We start from the raw sequence: 20,611 nt of genomic DNA, 5'->3' as shown, positions 1-20,611 counted from the left end.
AACTTGTAGAAGAGACTACTCAATTATTTTCAAATATATGAAGTGTAATAACAACAGTTATCGTTTATTAAACAACTACCATTTCATTGTGTATCTCATTTAATCCTGCTAACAGACATATGAGGTATTATTAACATTTTTTTAATGATAAGAAAACTGTCACTCAGTGAGGTTAAAGTAGCATATCCAAACTCATGCAGCTAAAAAGTTACAAATCTAAGATTCACAAAATGATTTGACTCCAAGGCCAGGTTTTATTACATTGTGCCTATTTATCTTTCACATGAAGTAAGCTTGTACTGGTTCTGTGTGTCCTCAAGAGACTGAATAACGGCAGACAGATTTCAGTTCAACGTGAGTGAGTTGATGTATTAGTTCATAGGAGAATATGTGGTAAGGTATTTTTATTAGTCTCTATGAGATCTCTATAACGTTTTATTGCTGAAATTAAACCCTTTAATGTAAAAGGATTAAAATAATACTGAACATTGGCAAAATAACCTATGATTAGTGGAGTTTACCTATGAGTTATCTGTTTTCAAGAAAATGGTAAAAATAGTATTGGAATTAAATGTTCCTTCCAAGCTCCCTAACCCACCCTTCTCCCTGCTCCCCGTGAGTGTAACTTTCTACAACCAATTGGGGATATTTAATGCTAATGTTTATTGTTAAAATATATATACATATACAAATATACACCTGTACAGAAATGAAAATTACTTCAGAATTAATGTAAATTTTAACAAAAAAAATCTTAATCCTGGTTGATTTACAAATTTATTTCTAAAATAGAAGCATTTGTGGACTTAGTAGAGAGGTATCAAATTTAAAAATATGCCCATATTCCTCAACCTTGTGTGGGCCATTCCACACAAGATATCTAAGTAGTTCCTTCTGGAATCTCTACACTAGAAAACAGGCTGAAATAATGCAAATGTTATTTGATTTTGACAATATTCTACTGAGAAGTACATGTCCACATAGGTAGTCTGGAGATAAAAGAGATAATTAATGATTCCAACTGGATCTATGAGATTTAAGATGTGGAGGATCATAATTATCTTTCGCTGACTTTCCTGGATGCCACAAATCTCTGATTTCTGTAACCAGTCCTTGAGCCTCTTCCCCATCCAGATAGAAATCAGACACAACTAGAGCTTCTACTCTAGGAGAAATCGGGGAATATGGAGTAAAGGCAATAGGTTTCTTCCACAAAAGTTTGTTCTCTTTTTTCAGAGAAAAGCTCTCTCTTGTTTCAGGCAGGTTTGAAGGGTTGGAAATTCTCATTTAGTAATATGAAAAACACGGTTACCTTATTGTGGATGTGCGGGACTGAGGCAAGGAGGACTAAAGAAGTGGAGTTTGTACCCCCTGCCCCTAATGATTGCGGTAGGCAGTAGAGACGGAAGAGCATTGGGATGTTAGAGTTGTCCCGGTTGCTTCAAGCCAACGTCCTTACTGTCATATTATACAGAGAAAACGACACTGAAAAATAGAATGATGTCAGACCCCTTTTCTATGCTTTACTATTGACAAAAACTCTCTGTCTCTCTCCCCACCCTTTCTTTTAACTCCCTTCCCCATTCTGCCCCTCCTTAGAGGTGTTTGCATGGACGAGTGCCGAGTGGGGAGACCAACTCCTTGGATTGCTTTGCGCAAAATCCACCCCTTCTCTCTCCTCCCTCCCCTCCAGCCTCCGGATCCCGCACAGCCCTCCCTCCCCTCCCCTCAGCGGTTTGGGGTTGGGGATGTGTCTCTGAACTACTAAGGTGGGAGGGGGCTACAAGCAGAGGATAATGTCAGATGCTCAGCTCTCCTCTTCTGCTCCTCTCTGGCTCCGCCAGGGTTGGTCTCTGTAAGAAACAGCAGGAGCTGTAGCAGCGGCAAGAGGAAGAGGCTGAGGCGCGTGGAACGAGAAAAGTCCGGGTGCTCGCGGTTACCTCCCAACGTGGTCGCAGCCGGCCGTCAGCACCATGGACAGCAGCGCCGTCCCCACAAATGCCAGCAATTGCACTGATCCCTTCATGCACTCTTCAAGTTGCTCCCCAGCACCTAGCTCCGGTTCCTGGGTCAACTTCTCCCACGTAGATGCCAACCTGTCCGACCCATGCGGTCCGAACCGTACCGAGCTGGGCGGGAGCGACAGCCTGTGCCCTCCGACCGGCAGTCCTTCCATGATCACGGCCATCACCATCATGGCCCTCTACTCCATCGTGTGCGTGGTGGGTCTCTTCGGAAACTTCCTGGTCATGTATGTGATTGTCAGGTAAGGAAGGCGCCAGGGCTCCGAACGGAGATTTCGGCGGCTAATGGGGGCAAAAAGGGACACCTGAGTCCCCAGGCAGAGTGTTTGGCGGGAGGATAAGAGAAGGGAGGCAAACAGTGGAGAATGTGGGAGCGACAGTGGATAGAGTGGTTGCTGTTTGAGTGCAAAAATCTACTTTTCTGTTTTTCCCTCCATTGATAAAGAAAGAATAAAAAATTTCAAGAACAGAGAAGTTGCTTGGTAAAAGCTGTAAAGCTCTGGCAAAAAAAAAAAAAAATCTCTGTCTTAGAGCTGGCTTATACTGAGTCAAGAGGGCTCTTGGGCACAGAGTCCCACAGTCCCTTTGGCAGAGCTGAGGAAATAGTAATTTGTGAGTAATGGAAGAGGAATTCTAGTTCGTTTTCCCTAACTGGAGGGCCAGGTCTCCTTCTCAGTTCTTTTCAGAGATGAACCTTGGCAACTTTCCTACTACTGCTGGTTTCTGTGTGCTTGGCTGCACCACCACCCCATCCCTCCTCTTCCCTTGTCACAGTCGCCTATACCCCCCTCTTCCTTCCGGCCTCAGGCCACACTTATAGAGGAAGTTTTCCTGCTGTCTCTCCACAGTAAATAATGTTACTTTGTTGTAACAAACATGACAGTTGTATTGCCTAGACCAGTTGGCAGTTGGCAGCTGCAGATCTACTAGAGGAGTCACAAATTGAATCTGGAATAGGTAGGGTGGTTCAAGAGAACTACAGGATGTGTCTGTTTTTCAGTGTCTCTGAAAATGGGAATCAGTTAGAAGCAACGAAAAGCAGCATAATTCTGGATTATGAACAATTATATAGGAAGTTGTAATGTCGCTCTGGAAAAAAAAAAGTGTTTTTTATCCAGTAAAATTATTTCAAAATAGTTTGCAGCCCACTTTCTGTTTACCCAGATACTCCAAGTTTATTTGGCAAAGAGTGTGCGAGCTCTCAATATTAAATGAGATTGATGTAGATTGTGCTAGGGTTGATGTGTATATTAAGTCCTACATGTTAACATGGAATATTATGTATTCACTTTTGTTAAAATAGACAAACATTTTAACACTTTAAAATGGCTCCTGATTTGGAGTTTTCTTCCTACTAGGGATTCCATGTATGTAGTGAACGTGGCATTTTCATATTTAGCTACATTTGCTTCATCTATTCAGCAATATTGCCGGTTTCAATGGAGCTCTTTGATCATTAACAATCATTTTCCCCATTATGCTTTCATTATCAAGGTACTGCAAGTTGCTTGTAATCGATTCTTTCTACTTATACGTCTGATTTGTTTAATTAACGATTGTCAAAGAGTAAAACTAATTTCCCTGATGGTTTGATGAGGAATAAGATAAGTAGTGTCTCTGAGAAAAGAGCACCATCTATTGAGGAAAAGGCTAACAACAGAAAAAAATAATCCAGGAAGAGAATCAAGGAAGAATTTATTTTAAAAAACATTTACTTGATGTAATCCAATGCAAAGATGCACATCAAAGATAAAAACCAAGTCTCATTCTGCAGTTATGACAATAAAAATCATAATTAAAGGCCTGCCTTATGAAGGGAAAATATGTTTCTCATTTTTCCTAAGAAAATTCTTAGAATCGTAAGCTTATAGGTCTAGAAGGGACCTTAGACATTATCTATGGTAGGTGAGTAAACTGAGGCATGGAAGATATAAACGATCTCTCCAAGAACAAATAGTTCATTAGTTCAATACCACTGAATCACTCTTAGCCAATAAAATCTGTTTATTAGAATGGGAAATCACGATTTGAGTTAATTCAACTAAAAGATTGACAGTGTAGGTTTAGTTAGCAGGAATAATGTGGAAATAATCATTTATCCCAAATTTACCTCTGGAATCTTTGAGAATAAAAGATAAAGAGAAATTACAAAAGCATCTAGAAATCCTGTCATCTGAAGCATAATCTTTCATTCTCTTTTATTGCTTTCCTTGGTGTTTTACTTCCTTATTTTTCATCCCTCTGGTTTGTAGTTTTCTATAAAGAGAGAGCCGGTAGAGAACCAACCGGCTGTGAAATAAGCAGATTGGTCTTATTCGCGTGTTTAAGAGATTGTTAGTTGGGTGAGTTTGTTTTAAAACATTACCTCTGACCTCTTGATGACTTGGAGAAGGACGGTGACACTGCCTCTTACTGAGAACGTGATATTATTCTTTACTTCTCCGTACTGCAAGTTCTAACAAAATGTGGTACAATTTGAAAGGTCACCCCAAACACCCACCTGTGGGAAGTTGGGTGTTTAATTCCAAGGTCAGGTAACCCTCTGGGACTATGACTATGAAACAGAAAAATAGACAGCTCAGAGACCAATGAAGTAATGAAGAAAGCATCTAGGGATTGAAGAAAGTATGTCTATTTAGCTGAGAATATTTAACTAGACTGTCTCCGGGCTGTGGTGTTTTCACTACCAAATGACCAGTTCAGGGACATTAGTGCCTCTGTAAAAAGATGAGTATAATGCTGCGTCTATTAAAGTATTGAGGTGAAATGCTCACTTTCTGCTATTGTTTAAAATTCAACAAATACTTTTGAATGGTCAACTAGTTACAGCTTTCTAACCAGATTAAGGTAATAATGATTTGAATGTCTTAACATATTGAGTGAATCATGAGGCTCAGATGACTATGGCGACAAAAACAGCAAAAATAACTGGTAAATACAGCTGCTGTGATTAATGCTCTTCTGTTCTATGTCTCAACTCCATCATCATCATATCTTCATCAACAACATTATTAAATCGTGTAACATAAGTAGAATTCTTACATGGTGCTATTCTGAGGAACATAGAGGAGGAAAAGAGATACTGTCATATGATCTAAAGATTTAAAATCCAGATGTTAAACAATAGAAATGTTTTAACTATCACCCGAAATTTTTTTGGTTTTAAAGAAAAAAATTACTTGCAGGATAATAATACTATAAAAATTACCACAAAATTTGCATTCTGGAAAATATGGTGATAAAAATATTTTAAAATGTAGCAATCACTTAAAATGGAATGATAGTATATTATTGTCATGAATGTTTTAAGGGAAAAAATAAATCAAAGTAATACACAGTTATAGCCACCAGGAATGTTTTACCTATTGAAAATATTTGACCAAAATATAGAATTATACTGTAAATACTAATATAGTATTTATTACTACATAACTGTAAAAACTAATATAGTCCCAGGTGTGTTTGTTTTCTGAGGTTTTTTTTCCCCAAAAGGATTTCCCCATGTAGTCATGAACAAGGTCTATGAAGACACTGTTGAAAAAAATAGAGGGTTAGAAACTGTTAGATCTCTGTGGGCTGTTTAAACCATCCTTCCAAGTAAAGTTCCAATGAAGAGGGCCAATGATATTGCCTTCATTTTTAAGACTATTTCTTAATTTGACTAGATAAATTCTTAATATGACTAGTTATCAGAGAAGAGCATTTAAATATATGCAAGATGTTATTGTCATTTTTCTTTCATTGAAAAGTACTTCTGATTTTAAAACACGTCCTATGAGCTTATACTTGCTATATATACTAAATATTTGATTCAGATTTAAACTACAAAATGATCAATCAGGACTGATTGGAACTGAAGTACAGCTTTTTTACTTAATTCAGATGTAAGTAGCTGAGAAAATAAGGAATAATGTTTTATCTAACTTAAGGATATATATGTATGTATTTATACATATGTGTATACAAATACATATATACATACAAATTAATTTGAATGCATATGTCACTGAATATGGTGACTAGTAATTTTCAGGAAATAAAAAAGATAATAATTTATTTAGAAAGCTCAAATACTAATAAAGCTTACCTCCTTTTTATAAAAACTATGAAATATCCTAGGTAGAGTACGGATTTAGAGGGAAAAACCCTAACTAATGAAAATCTGTCCTGAATATAATGGTTTACATTGAAACATAAGAATTTAATAGTATGCCTTTCACTTCACAATGGAAAGCTTCTAGTATCGTCTATTACAATTTGAACTTTGCTATTTCCCACAAAGGTGCTAATTCTGTCGGCAACATCTGTTCCTCAGCGTGTCCTGAGAACACTAAGTTGCTTTCCTTTTTCTCTGTTGTAAGCTGTGTCTCTGTCATTTGCACAAAGTTATCATTGAGTTTCTTGTTCTTCTCTCCTTTCTTTCTTGAAAGAATGAGCTATCTTATACATTATGAAATATTTTCAACATAAAGGAACATATAGAGAATAAAATGTCTTCACCTTTAAAAACTATATATATATAATTATAATAATTATGCATACTTCTAGTAATATATATTATATTATATATAATATTATTTATATATACATATATAATAATTATATATAATTTATATGTTATATGTAATGTATAATACAGTATATAAAAAATATATAATATATATAAGAAACCTCATTTCTTCTCCCATTATACTCCTTTCCCAGAGACTATCACTATTATAAATTTGGTGGTTATTATTCACATGCATATTTTTAAACTGTTATTTCACATGAGTGTTTCCATAAACAAAATACAGGCTTTTAAGCATGTTCTTCAAATTTTATATATTAAATATTTATATTTTACATTAATGTTATACAAATAATTTCACTATTTTCCCAGAGTTGTTCTAGTTCTAGCAGATCAATAGTAGAAACCAGATGTCAAACAAAACAACATAAAAATAAACAAAAACTTTGGCCACTAACTCTCCTGAATATTTTTAACTTATCGCTAAATTTGTGTTAAAAATTATTCTAAAGATTTCTTTACAAGTGTTTTCCCAAACTATTTCCATTAATATTTATACACAATATTCAGAAAAAAATTTTCAGCAATTGCTGCAACAAGTAAATCTGTTCATGAATATAACCCAGACATAATTTCTCTACTTCTAAGGAGGAAATAAAAATAATTGGTTTCTGATTACCTCAAGATGTCATTCAAATGATAAATTCTGACAATATTCACTTTGGGATTTTGAACATCTTGGAAAATCCTTTACAAATAAAAATTGAAAATGTTATTTCTTCTAGTATTCCACTTCAGGTATTAATTAAAATCAAATTGTTTCAGTCAGCAGGAAAAGATAAACTCATTTTAGTAAGTAATATAAAACACTATGACATTTTAAAATATATTGATGATAAATACCAAGACTAAATGTTGTGTGAAATTTTAAAATATGAGAATTTCAAATCTTTAACCCTCACAAAGTTTAATGTATATTTAAGTGAAATAATGATTGATGACAGTAGTCTCCAAAGTTGTTTTTAGGTGTAGACACTTATTTCAAGAACTTGGAAGCCAATATACAAAGCAGATCAAAGAAGAGTTGTTCAGAACTAATCATGTGGGGGAGCCCAAGAGCACTGCTCAACTGCCTCCTCTGTCCCACTCTCCATTGTTGTCCCTAAGGCACATGGAATTTCTAGGGCCCCCTCGGGCAATACTTTAAAACAGTGGTTTTCGTATTATTTCAGACTCTTCTTGTATCTTACCTCTCGTCCTTCAGCTCACCATTTACTTCAGTGATTGTTGTGGCAGTCAGTTTCGCCCAGATACAGCTTGGTAACATCTCACCTTACCTGCATCTATATCACTTGCCTTCTGCTCTGGAGCTTCTCTGACTCCACCGACCTCCACAGGAATCAGCCTGAGGAAATGTGAGGAAATTTCCCCCCCATGGAACAACCTTTAACTAGGGAAATGGGAGCCTGTGGACAAATGGTCCCCTCTGCTTCCCTCTCCCCTCAGGCACACAGTTCTGAGGAGCAGACCACAGGCACGTCGGAAGATCTGGTCCACTTTGTGACCATTTCAAGGATACGCCTTCCTCCTTTCCGGTTTCACTCCTCTACTTCCCCACTTCTGTTCCCTGTAATTGCTTTCCAAGATGACTCACCTTCACATAAGATCTTGTCTCAGATTCTGCAAAGCTCATCATTCTTGTTATTTTGTAACTGGCTACCACGTGTTGGCACAGTAAAATCTGATTAATAAATAGAGCTTTACAGACTCATTGAGTATAGGTTTTTCATAACAATTAGAAATTCTTAAGAAAAATTCTAATAAGTAGACCCAATTAGAACTACCAAGAGAATTCATAGGCTAAGCTTTTCCTTCTGTTTTTTTTTTTTTTCCTGCCTCAGGATTCAGAAAAGGCTTTAGTACATTTTGCTTAATGGACAAGGAGTAGGCAACAGTCATGTATAGTGTTCAGTTTACTTGTTGAGCTCACGGTGATGGTAGCACTAGGCTATCTGATATGTGAAGGAAATAAGGCCCCCTGTGCCTTCTAATAAATTATTTGAAGACAAACACTACCACTCCCTTCTCCATTGATTCTAAGTTGCATAATAACTGTAAGAGACTTATAACAATCAGGCTCAAGAAAATTTCACGGTCCTCAAAAGTGAGCTAAAACAGAGACACAAGAAATGTCATATACAAGAAGCATCATGTAATAAGTTTGTCATAGTGATGCCTTTCCTTAGCCATCTCTTCTTGCTTCAGGACACCTTATTTCCTTCCCTACCAATCCCTCAGGCTGAGGGTCCTTGAACCAAGACAGAATTTCAGAAAAGAAGAGTAGCATGGAAGAAAAGATTTGCCTTGGCTCAGAACACCAAGTGTCAGTTGTGGATTGACTTCACATTGTTCTGCACCTCTCTCCTCACCCGTAAAATGTGTGAATTGGAGTAAAAATCTTAAGTCTCTTCTAGTACTAAGATTTCTTATGGCAACTTCAATGACTGTTTCTCCGTAATTTTTCCAGCTATACTATATACAGAAAAAAGTAATCACCCACAAAATTAGATAATCTTGGTTCCAATTCCATTTCACACCCTTGGATTCTAACTGAACTCACATGGATTCTGTCAGAGAGAGAAAATGCTGAGTTGCCCAGTGTTGAAGTGGTCAGTTAAGACAATGAGCCAAGCTGAAAGTCACAGTCAAGTGTTTATTCACTTACTGTGACAGTATAAGCAAGAGGTTGAAAAAGAAAAGGTGTCAGCTCCCTAATGTTCCATTTTACCACACAGAAAGACACCAGGTCACTTGTATGAGCACTGAGGTGGGGGAGGAGAAAGGGGGGTCATCGTCTTGCTGCACAGGGAGCCCCAAACAAAAAGATCCTGTTATTTTATGGACCTGGAGGCCAGTAGGAGGGAAAGGGGGAGGGCTACGGGTGGGAAAGTACTGAGTCAGAGTGGAGAAGAGTTTCTTCAAGGTTCCCTGATAAGTAGGTCTCAGCAGATGCACCTGGGAAGGGCCTTGCCAATGGTCTCTCACTAAGGAGGCCTCCAAATGGAGGCATTTGGGATAAGAATGCATATACACATAAGACCATGGTTGGTGAAGGTGGGGGAGGGTCATGAGTCCTTCACCACACTCCCTCCAGAAGGTAAACTGAGTAGGAGGGCGGCTCTCCACCATGAGGCTTGCCAGTTAAAGCCTTTGCAAGTGCCAATGGTTGGCCTCAAGGGTCACACAAAGGATTTTGACCTGGACCCAGATATCTCAGATTCAGCTTAAACCCTGATCTCTCTCTCTCATTCTCTCTTTAATTCATGGGAAGATCGCTTTAATATTTGCCTTCAGAAATTAATCATATTCTGGATGTTGCATTCCAAAACCGATGCAGAGAGATAGGAGATAGTGGTTCTACTAAATCTAATCAAGTGAACCTTTATAAACCAATGAGTAAAGCAGGTAGGGCTCTTACACATGATGGAACGTGTGATGAGTTCTATCTAATAAGAGAGAGATGATTCTGTTCTGGGTATCAGTGTCTGTACAGGTAAGAATATTGTCAAGTACAGTTTGCTTTTTTTAATTCAATCATGTGTTAGCTTATCAGTTGCCTATAAGTAGGTGTCCTAAAGTGATTCAAATACTAACCACTCAGATTTACTAAAAAATATTAGTGTAATCTAAATTAATATTTGAATAAATTAAACCAACCTGATCCATTCATGGTCTTCAAATATACTACATGTTAATTTCTTCTATACTTTTTTCTTTACTCCTTCTATTTTCCATCTATCATCTCTCCATTTCCTTTTCTAACAAAATCCTTTTTATTCTTCAAGTTTAAACCTGAGTCCGTTCCTCTTTGCAGCCTCCTCAAAGTACTCCTACAACCAATTTCTCTGCAGTGTAACCCGCAATATATGCTACTACTGTGAAAAATCTGTGCATTTTCTCATGGCTTTTCAAAATGCCACTTGGTAATCCTTGAAGACTTGATCTACAACTATCTCCGTGTTAGCTAAGAAATCCAGCATTTCAAAGTTGAGAAAAAGAACTGTCCATCTTTAAAATATTGTGTAATTCAAAGTTTTTAGCATTTTAAATTTACTTCAGATTATTCAAATGTAAATTCTAATTCAGACAATTCCTTCAATTCACTGCTTTATTCATGCATATTTAGCCTTTATGACTTGAGTCATGAAAACTGATCTGTACTAGTGGATTGCTATCAGCAAATAATAAATTCAAATGCACACACAAATATGTCTATAAACACATATACACATAAACCCACAAACTTTGAATAGGGATTAGATCGTTACTCTTATAATTTAATAACAGAAAGTAAAATTTTAAAGAGTGAAAAAGTAAGAAGTTAATGCAGCCAATTTTCGTTATTCCCGGTACTTATGTTCTATAAAGTCACCATGACTACTGAATTAGAGAAGACTGAAGCTTTGCTTCACGGGGAAATACAGGGTTAGCTTCCTGTGAGCCTCTGATCACAACATTTTCATCAACTAATCAATATGTAGCGTTCTGTTCTGTATGTATGCGTTTAAAGGCATCTTATTTAATATATATTGTTGATTCATTAACATTGAATTCTCAGCCAACAGCATCATAACTAATGCCTGCGCGAAGCTTGTCTAACGTACCTGCTTTCTCCATTAGCGCATCACAGCCGTCTTGTGCTTAGGAACACCAGCCAGCACTTCAGCACTACTCTTGGGGGCCATTTTAAACAGTGAAATCACCAACAAAGAAAAACACAAAAATGCCAAAATTGTGGCACTAAATAGACCTCAAAAAGGAGATGTTTCAAGTCTGAGAGCTGAAATGGGAAGGCAGAGTGTTGCTTTGTTTGACCTCAGCTGGGAACTTGCTCATCAGAGCAACTCAAATTTTTTGCCTTTCTGCCCGTGTCTCCGAATGACTACAAAAGCCCACAAGCGCAGATTTTAGGGTTACAAATAAATTTTAGCAATTAAGCTTGTTTGCAAATACAGAATCCATGAATAATGAGGATTGATTGCATAGGCAATGTTCTTCTGTATTTTAAAAATACAGCTGAAGAAGAAAACCAGCAAGCTATGTGCCATGTTAAATAAGACGGCAGGTTCATGAAATGAATTCAAGTTTTGTGTTTTTATTATCATTTATCATAATCAGAGAAAATAGCTTGAAGACAAACTGGATTCTCATATGATTCAATCATCAGTCTGTCACTAGATACCTAGGTATGGCACACAAATTTAAAACTATATACGGTATATTTCATTTTGCATATGGAAATAAAACTCTTAAAATTAAATTGATTCCCTTATATTTCAAAAAATAGAAGGTTAAATGGAATTGGGATTATGTAATGTAAGTAAGTGGATGTCTGGATTATATATAAAATTTAGGATTCCATTCAGTTGCCTGAAGTCTTATGCTTTTATTTTTAGTAAAGCTCTAAATTCCAGAAAGAAAACTTTTGCCTAATAGTGAAACTGCACTGTAGTTGTACAATTGCAACCATTACTTGATGTTTAAGCTCGACAAGCTTTAGAGCAACATTTAAGCCACAAAATCCTTACTCTAGTTTTTAATAAGAAACTAAAAAGGGCTCTGGATCTGTGAATTAGCCTGCTCCCCCCACACTGGGAAGGGTGAGAATGCACAAATAAAATAGGGATGCAATCCGGAACATGAAAAGCTTTTTTTATGCCACAGTGCTTTCAAGAGCCAAGGTAAAGTTTGGATTTAAATGATTTCAAAGTAAGAATCCCACTTCATTTTACTACATTTAGATACACATACAACTCATACCCATCAGATGAAAAGGGGTCACCTCTCTCAGGCTAGATCAGGGGTGACACATGTTTACTGCAAAGGGCCAGAAAATAAATATATTAGGCTTTGCAACCAGATGGTCTCTGTCCCAACTACCCCACTCTGCAATTGTAGCTCAAAGGTAGCCATAGAAAAAATGCAAATGAATGGTCATGACTATGTTCCAATAAAACTTTATATGGACACTGAAACTTGAATTTCCATATAATTTTCACCTGCCTCAAAATATTATTTTTTTTATTTTTTTCGACGATTTAAAATTGTAAAACAGTCTATAAACTTGTTTTGTGATTATTCTACCAGGATGCTAGCTCTGTGAAGATGTAAAAGGCAGAATGTAAAAACTCAGTTCCTAAAATATTTCTTATTAATGATAATGACAAAACAATTGATTTTGTAACTAGTATTTTTTTATAATTTCATCTAATCTTTTAGTTGATTTTTATGAAAATCCATGCATTTAATTATCAGCAAAATAATCATGCCATATTTTCTTTTGTTAAGGTACTCTACAAGAATGAAATGATTCTTCATTCAGTACAAAAATATTAAACTTCCTTTTGGTTTACTTGATTATATGATGCAAATTATTATATTGAGGTCTATTTAGTGCCACAACAAATATTACCAAATTACTTCCTTTTTACAGCCTGAGATTAAAAACAATCAAGCTGATTCTCATACACATAAAAGAATAAAAATAAAAATGTAAAACTATTTTTAGCTGACAGGCCATGAAAAGAAATGGTGGGCTGGATTTGACCCACGAGCTGACATTTGGCAAACTCTGGTACAGAATGTGCTGAATAAAATTTATATTCTTGCAGTGGTCATAAAATAAGAATATATTGTCTTTTTGGCAAATCTGATTGCATGTTGTTTAATAGATGGAGACAAAGTATTTTGTAAAAACATCCTAGTACCAACTTGAAATATTTTCAATATTTTTCAACATCGGAAAATAGCAATACAAATGTGAAGTTGAACACAAGCCAGAGAGCAGTCATAGATTATTATGACAGAGGATGTTGCTTTTCTGAAACTGATGTTGAAGTTGGGTTAAACTAGTAATCACACAGGATTGTCTCTATTTCACTCCAGCTCCCCATCTCCAACCTCCATCTCTCCATTTGACCCAGACGATCCGCCATATTCATTACCACCCTTAGCCAGTGATTAAGGAGTAAGTGGTTGGAAAATAGCATTTCCGAAAAATTTCCCTCTATTGGATATGCTTTGTGGTTATCTTAAATGAGGGCAATTTTCTAGGCTTTCTCACAGTATTTTCATCTTCAGTCATTTGAAGCTTTTAGGAAAAATTGAAACTGTCATCTGCAAATTCACATTAACTTCTTAGCAAATATAAAATCTGTCCTCAAAGACACCTATGCCTGCACACCAGCCACTTTACACCCACCCCCACGCACCCAGAGGGTGACTGGCAGCTTCACTTCACTCAACCTGTCTTTATGCCCTTTCAAGCACAAAAGCTCATTGCTTGCCTTTTTGTCTCTTCTTTCTGACTTACGTAACTTGCTCATTTTTTAAAAATTTATTTTCTGCACTTCTCAAAGATGGCTTTAAAAATTGTTATTCCTTGTGTTTTAGAACTCAGACTGTCCTGCTGGATAAAAAGCACTGGGGTAGACCGAGGTGTTCTGTGGTATTTTTAATCCCTTGGCTTCTTGTCCATGATTTTGCTCAATGATTTCCTAACGACTTACTGAGATCTCCTCCCTGCCTGATTTCACCTCTTTAATTCAGGCACCATCTGTCTCCAAATGACTGCTTCTTTGATCAGGTGTGCTCAGAGAAAACTTTCTGGCATGTACAGGAATTCTTTGGCAAGGACAACCAAGTTAAGAAGAGTTTTAACTGGATGATATATAGTCCAGCTGAAGAATGCCACAGTTTCTAGAATCTCTTAAGTGAGAATTGGATCTAAATTCCAGGATAAAATCCATTAAAATTTTTGAGTTTCTTTCCAATTAACTCATGGGACATTAGAGCTGTTGCAAAAATCTTCCCACATGCTTAGACACACAGAAGGAGAAGGCCTCCGGGATCTTCCGTTTAGTGATTCTCAATCTTGGTTGCACGTTAGAATCATTGGGAAAGGATTTTTAAAAAAATATGGATACCCACCTCCACCTAAGGCTAATTAATCCAGAATCTCTGGGAGTAGCTTCTGGGCATAGGTAGGTCTACAAGCTCCTCAGGTGATTCTAATATGCAGCCAAGATTGAGAAGCACAGATCTGAACCAACCTATCCATTTATGGATGAGAAAACTGAATCCTGCTTGGCAAGGAGGTTTAAGAAGTCTGTCCAATTGTTTTATTTCTCTAAACTTTGAGAAGCTGTTTATAGAATAAGCAGTAAATTAAATTACCTCCTGAAAAGCTTAAGCTGAGGACGGTGCAAAAATTTCCCTAAAATTGACCAGTTGGCTCTCTTCATAGGAGGTATATTGGAGTGGATAGAGTGCTAAACTTGGAACGAGAAGACTCATGTTTGAAGCCCTGTTCCTTACTAGTTATCATAATCACGTAACCTCCCCAAATCTCATTAGTTAACCTCTGCTAAAGGAATAATAATCATATTCAATCTCACAAGGATTTTAGGTCCAAATTAATTTAAGGACCAAATTTATAACACAGTTCCGTATTTGGAAGTGTGTTATAAATTCTAGAAGTGCTATATAAAAAGTAGAGTTTTGTTATTTGCTTCCCTCCCACTGGGAATTTATCTTCCCTCCCACTGGGCTCACACCATCAGCATGTGGGATCTCAGCATTCACCCAGTGTATTTGCCTTCCCCGTAGGTCAAATATGTCATCCATTATAATATTTCGAAATGCAGTTTTTCCTTTTGGAATCACAATTTCTGCAGAGGCGAAGCAAGGTGTTGCACGAGTGTCGCTGTTGTCATTCTTCTCTTCATTTCGGTTAACTCCTTCCCAATGCACTAGATCATTCCAAAATCATCTTGTGGGCAACCAAGATGATGTAAAGAGAATTCTAAGGACAGATAACTGAAACTTACTTGGCTCCCTATTGATAAGTCTTTTTATATTGTCCAATAAATCTAGTGGAGAAAAAAGAGGCAAATGAATTATTTTTTGAAAAAAAACAGCAACTTTTTCTTAAATGTTACACATTTAAATTGGTGTTAGGGGGCTGGCCCAGTGACACAGTCGTTAAGTTCACGTGTTCCACTTCAGTGGCCCGGGGTTCACTGGTTCGGATCCTGGGTGCGGATCTACTCACCACTCATCAAGCCATGCTGTGGTGGTGTTCCACATAGAAGAATTAGAAGGACCTACAGCTAGGATATGCACCTATATACTGGAGCTTTGGGGAGAAAAAAGAAAAAGAGGAAGATGGGCAACAGATGTTAGCTCAGGGCCAATCTTCCTCAAAAAAAAGGCGTTGGGTACTTAAAAACTTCAGCTTCCTTGAAAAAACAAAAGGTCATTTAAAAAAAAATTGGTGTTAGAGTCAAAGTGTCTCAAGCAGAATCTAAGTTTAAAGGCTGATGGCACATGATTAAACTCCTTTTTACCCAGCAGAGTAGTTTATTTGAATTAGGAGAAATAACTTATTATAATAGCATTCTCTGAACACTAGCTTTGGAAATTTAGGCATTTAAAATACCATGTAGCGAAGGGTCCTAGTTTCTGTTATGAGTCTGACTCGCTAATCACAGTAACGTTGCTCCAAAAGCTAGAGCTCTTCATGGAGGAAGCATAAATGATGATACAGTGAGTCTGTGTGTCTGTTTATTCCTAACACCTTCCTAATGGATTTTTCCAGGACTAGCAAAGCAATGTCTGTGAAATTCCTAAATCAGAGTAATAGGCTCTATAAGTAAAGCAAGTGCAAGGAAGAAAACAACATCCTTGAGGCTTACAGTGTCCCTGAGAGCTAAGAGTATTCCAAGTACAGAAAGTGTGGAGAACAAGGAAATTAATGAAAGAGAAGGCCTTCTTTGCTTCTGAGCATTTTTTCACTGAAACACTGGGTTCAATGCCAGGGAAAGTTCGAGCATTTTGTGGGGGAGTATTAAATGTTAATTGAAAAATGCTGCCGGCAGTATAACCTGAACATCAGAACCTGATTGTGCCTGCCAAGAAGAACAAGGGAAATTATTAGCGACATTATAATTTCATACTTACTCAGCCCCCATCAACTCTGAAAAGGAAACCACATGGGTTGAATGAAATTAAATATGAGTTTCTGATTATGGTGGCAATCCAAGGCCACTAAAATAAGAGGTCCTATTAAAAGCAGACAGAGTTAATTGAGATCCTTCAAAGGTCTTTCCTTCTGATGACAAAAGGAAGCTTATTTAACTTTGTAAAATAAACAAAACATATATCTAACGAATAAAGATAATGCCGTAAATTTTTATAGGACTTCAATTTTTTCATTGTATTGAGTAATTTGATTCTTATGAAGTTTTTCTAAGTATAGACAGAGAAAAAATTGTTAGCCAAACTAATATTAAAGAAGATGAAACTGAGGCTCATTTATTTATTTGCTGTGTTTGTTGAATGCTATGTGAAAAGCACTCTCCTAGAAGCGGCAGATACACCAATGAGCAAAATACATATAGTCCTACCTCTCCCCAAAAGTGCAGTCTAGTGGAGAAAATTAAACCATTTCACCAGCTGATAAATACCAAGGATAGGACTATAATAACTAACCTAGTGTTCTTCAACCGCACTATCAGACAAACATTATTCCCAAGGTTTATCACAATTACTGTAGTTCATCTTCCTGCATCACCAAGCCCAGCAATGGGATAAATTCAGATTGAAGTCTTCATTCAACTTTCCAAAGTGTGTTAAAGGTATTATTCATGTCTCAGAGACAAGAGAGAGAAAAGCGAGTGGAGACGGCCTTGGTTAATTTTCATAAAACAATGAAAGAGAATCCTTAATTCTCTTAAGGATTCTTAATACTATAATTTACAAGTATTTCTCAAAGCAAATATTGTAAACATTTTACAAATTGTAAGGATAATGCAGTGAAATAGTAGGATCTGGAATGAATGAGATTCAGGGGAAGACAATCTCAAGAATCATTGCTCTAGCACATTCGTAAGTGTGTCACTGTACTGAAATGATGGCCAGTCTACTGCTGAATACCCTGTCGTGTGGACACAGGCAGCAGAAAACTCAAACTGGAAGTCAGTCTGGAAGCTTCTGTTTTTTAAAATTGCAATCCTTTTTGTGGAATTTGGGATATAAGTATCAGAGGAGAAACTGAAGCCATCTTTTGAAAAAGGATTATTGCTCTGAACAAAGAATAATTTTCCTGCCAATAAAAAAATAGGTCACATTTTCAGAAAAGATATTGGTATATTGGTACGTGGGTCAATGCCACAAAGAATATATTAAAACACATAAACCACACCGATGATAATTTCCACAAAGGACTATTATTTTCTCAACAATTTAAAAATTCAAAATAACGGCATATGAATGAATTAATTAACACGCCTGTCTACAAACCCTTGCCTTAATTGCCTTTTAAAACATATTTTACATAAAGATATATGTCCTCTACTCTATTAAAAAATTTACTCTAACTGTTGTACAGTGATAGAAACCATGTTTTGATGTAGCTGAGATATTTTGTTCACACATTATTTGATGTTAAATTGATATTTGAAACATAATAGATTGCCCAACATTCTAGTTAAAATAGATGAAGATGTGGAATTGAACAAATCAAAACATTTTTGGAGGTGATAATTGGTCAAGGAAAATAGTTGTGTTTTCAGAGCAATCATAGGAAAGGATGTATCAGTTATCTTTGGCACATATGAGAAAACATGCTAAAAACAATGTCAATACAGGCAAAACAGAAGTAGCACTTTTATAAATATAAACCTTTAACATGTGTCTTGTTGGAAAATAGTATTTGCCTCATTAAATTTGACACCCATGAGAAGCATAACCATCATCATCATCACCATCATCTTAGCTAACATTTATTGAAAGTTACTACGTCAGACTCCATACCAACAATCCTTAAATCCACTATTTTTTAAATATTCATTCTTATACCAACCATTTAAGGAAGGTACTAATATTTTCCAAGTTTTACAGATGAGGAAAATACAACTCAGAAAATTTGAGTAATAAGTCCAACTTTGTCCAGCTAATAAATTATAGTGCTAACATTTGAAACAAGATCTATATGACCCTGAAACTTAAAGTCTTTCAAAACTGTTATGTCTAATTATGTCAAGGTGAGATTTTCAAGCCAGTTGTTGAGGCTTCCTAAGGATGGCTGATTGGCCTATTATCTTAGCTGTTACATCATACTTCCCAGAATATTCCCTAATTGACAACCCTTTCATGACTTTTCTTTTATGAAAAGGCTGTGGCATTGCAATGGGAATGAGGGAAACAGGAAACTTGTCTCCTTACAGGCCTACGTCTGGAGTTTTTCCTAGATATTAGAATGTGACATTTTGAATTGAACTTATATCTCTGGGCTCACTGGATCTAGGTCTTTAATGGAGTTTGCCTTTCAGTCTGGAAAAATAGAATCCATTAATTAGTTGTGGAACTTCTAATTATAAAAAGTCAGTTGTGATCTAAAGGTGCTGTCATACTTTATCGCCAACAGCATAATTTTGTGCTGTGACTGGTGGATGCTAGTAATTCATACCAACAAACCGATCCGGAGACAACCAGTATACCAGGCTCAGTGCTGAGAGCTCTAGGTCCAGCTAGTCTTTCTGGATCTGTTATTCTGCCAAGCACCATGCCATTTTCGTATTTCCATTTACATCAGTAATCCCTTTTTACATTTTTGAAAAAAAAGGAAATTTCCAATTTGGAGAACGTAAGCTCCTTGAGGAAAAGTCTGTGTCTTTTTTTTTTTTTTTTTTTAACTCTTGTGTCCCTGAACTTAACAGAGCAACAAATGGTCATAGGACATAGTGTAGGGGAAATGTTTCAGTAAATTGAATTGATTATACTGTTATGTTGATGCTGTATTTATTTCAGCCTCTGTGTTTCAGTGTTCCATTTCTTGCTTGTGAAAATAATAACTTTTAGATCGTTATTCCTCTGAGAGTTAATGGTTGAAAGAAACTTGGAATTCTCAAAAATAAAATTCTTATAAAATGGGTAGCTGTTGTTTAATTTGGGAGCAAAGATATTTTCCAGGGTTATTTTTCACATTCACGTGGAGAAGAGAAGCTGAATGCATGGAGTCTCTGCCTTTTCCTTCTCCCACTTCATTTTCCCAAGGAATCCAAACGTACAAAGGGCTATGAGTGATTGAGAAAAAATGAATCTAGAAGAATTAATTCTGGAAGAATCTAAGAAGAATCAATCTGGAAGGAAAGATACACTTTTGCTCAAAGATTTTGCTAATGCATCCTCCTAATTAAATTCAAAGAAAAGCATCCCACTCCCTGCCCTTGTCTCCCTATGAACAAAACACCAGATGGACAGGCTGGGAGCAAGTTAGCTGGAATTACTGCCAAGTGAAAGTAACCAGGCATGTCAGTGTTACTCCAGAGAGCCTAAATAAAGTAAAACAGATGCCAAAAGTACTAAAAATCCTCTCTTCTCACTCATGCCTCTTACCTATAATTCCTTTTCTGCTTCTCAAGTGGCTTATGGAGTCACTTATGAAAAGTATGGAAAACTAGCCTATTTGACTCCCATGCCAAATTCTTCCCATAGACTGTACTCCAGTTCATTCCACATTTTATGCTTTATAAGCAGAGTGGAGAACATGAGGTATCCAGGGAGATTACCAGGCATAATATTTATTATGTTGTTAATAATGTTAGCCATAACATCAGGAGAACAATAAGACTGAGGTTCTTCCCCCAGGAAATGGGAAAAGAGAAATCAAGAGATAATGTGTAACTAAGCAATCCAGATTCATCTTGGTGATGTACCACACAGGAGGTGACACTGGGTGACTCAAGGAAATTTCTGGAATCTACTATGAACCGACCATTTTACAGACATCTAAAAGTACAAAATTTAGGTCAAAAAAAGAAGTCCTACTTCACAGAGCAGAAAACACACTGGCAATAAAATGTGACAATTACTCACTATCAGTAAAATGGAGAGTAAAATTTGCCAATTTAAATATATTTTATAGATGTTTATATTTGTTTCTGAAAAACGGATATATGGTAGGCTAATTGGAAAAACCAGATTTACCTTTATTTCTGGAAAACAGATAATAAAT

At 36.4% G+C, this 20,611-nt stretch overlaps 1 protein-coding gene across 1 annotated transcript in view; it reads left to right on the top strand.

The window, feature by feature from the left end:
- Window positions 1-1,737: 1,737 nt before the first annotated feature.
- OPRM1 (opioid receptor mu 1) overlaps window positions 1,738-20,611 on the top strand; it is a 40,144-nt gene continuing 21,270 nt past the window's right edge. The window contains 1 exon segment of the mRNA XM_014795480.2: window positions 1,738-2,266. Coding sequence (XP_014650966.2) covers window positions 1,974-2,266 — 293 coding nt within the window. The 5' untranslated portion in view covers window positions 1,738-1,973.

Source organism: Ceratotherium simum, chromosome 38, assembly GCF_057802395.1.
Source record: "Ceratotherium simum simum isolate JZ-2026a chromosome 38, ASM5780239v1, whole genome shotgun sequence".
Classification (NCBI taxonomy): domain Eukaryota; kingdom Metazoa; phylum Chordata; class Mammalia; order Perissodactyla; family Rhinocerotidae; genus Ceratotherium; species Ceratotherium simum.
The sequence above is the reverse complement of the archived record's forward strand: the minus strand, read 5'-3'. Positions and strand labels throughout refer to the sequence as shown.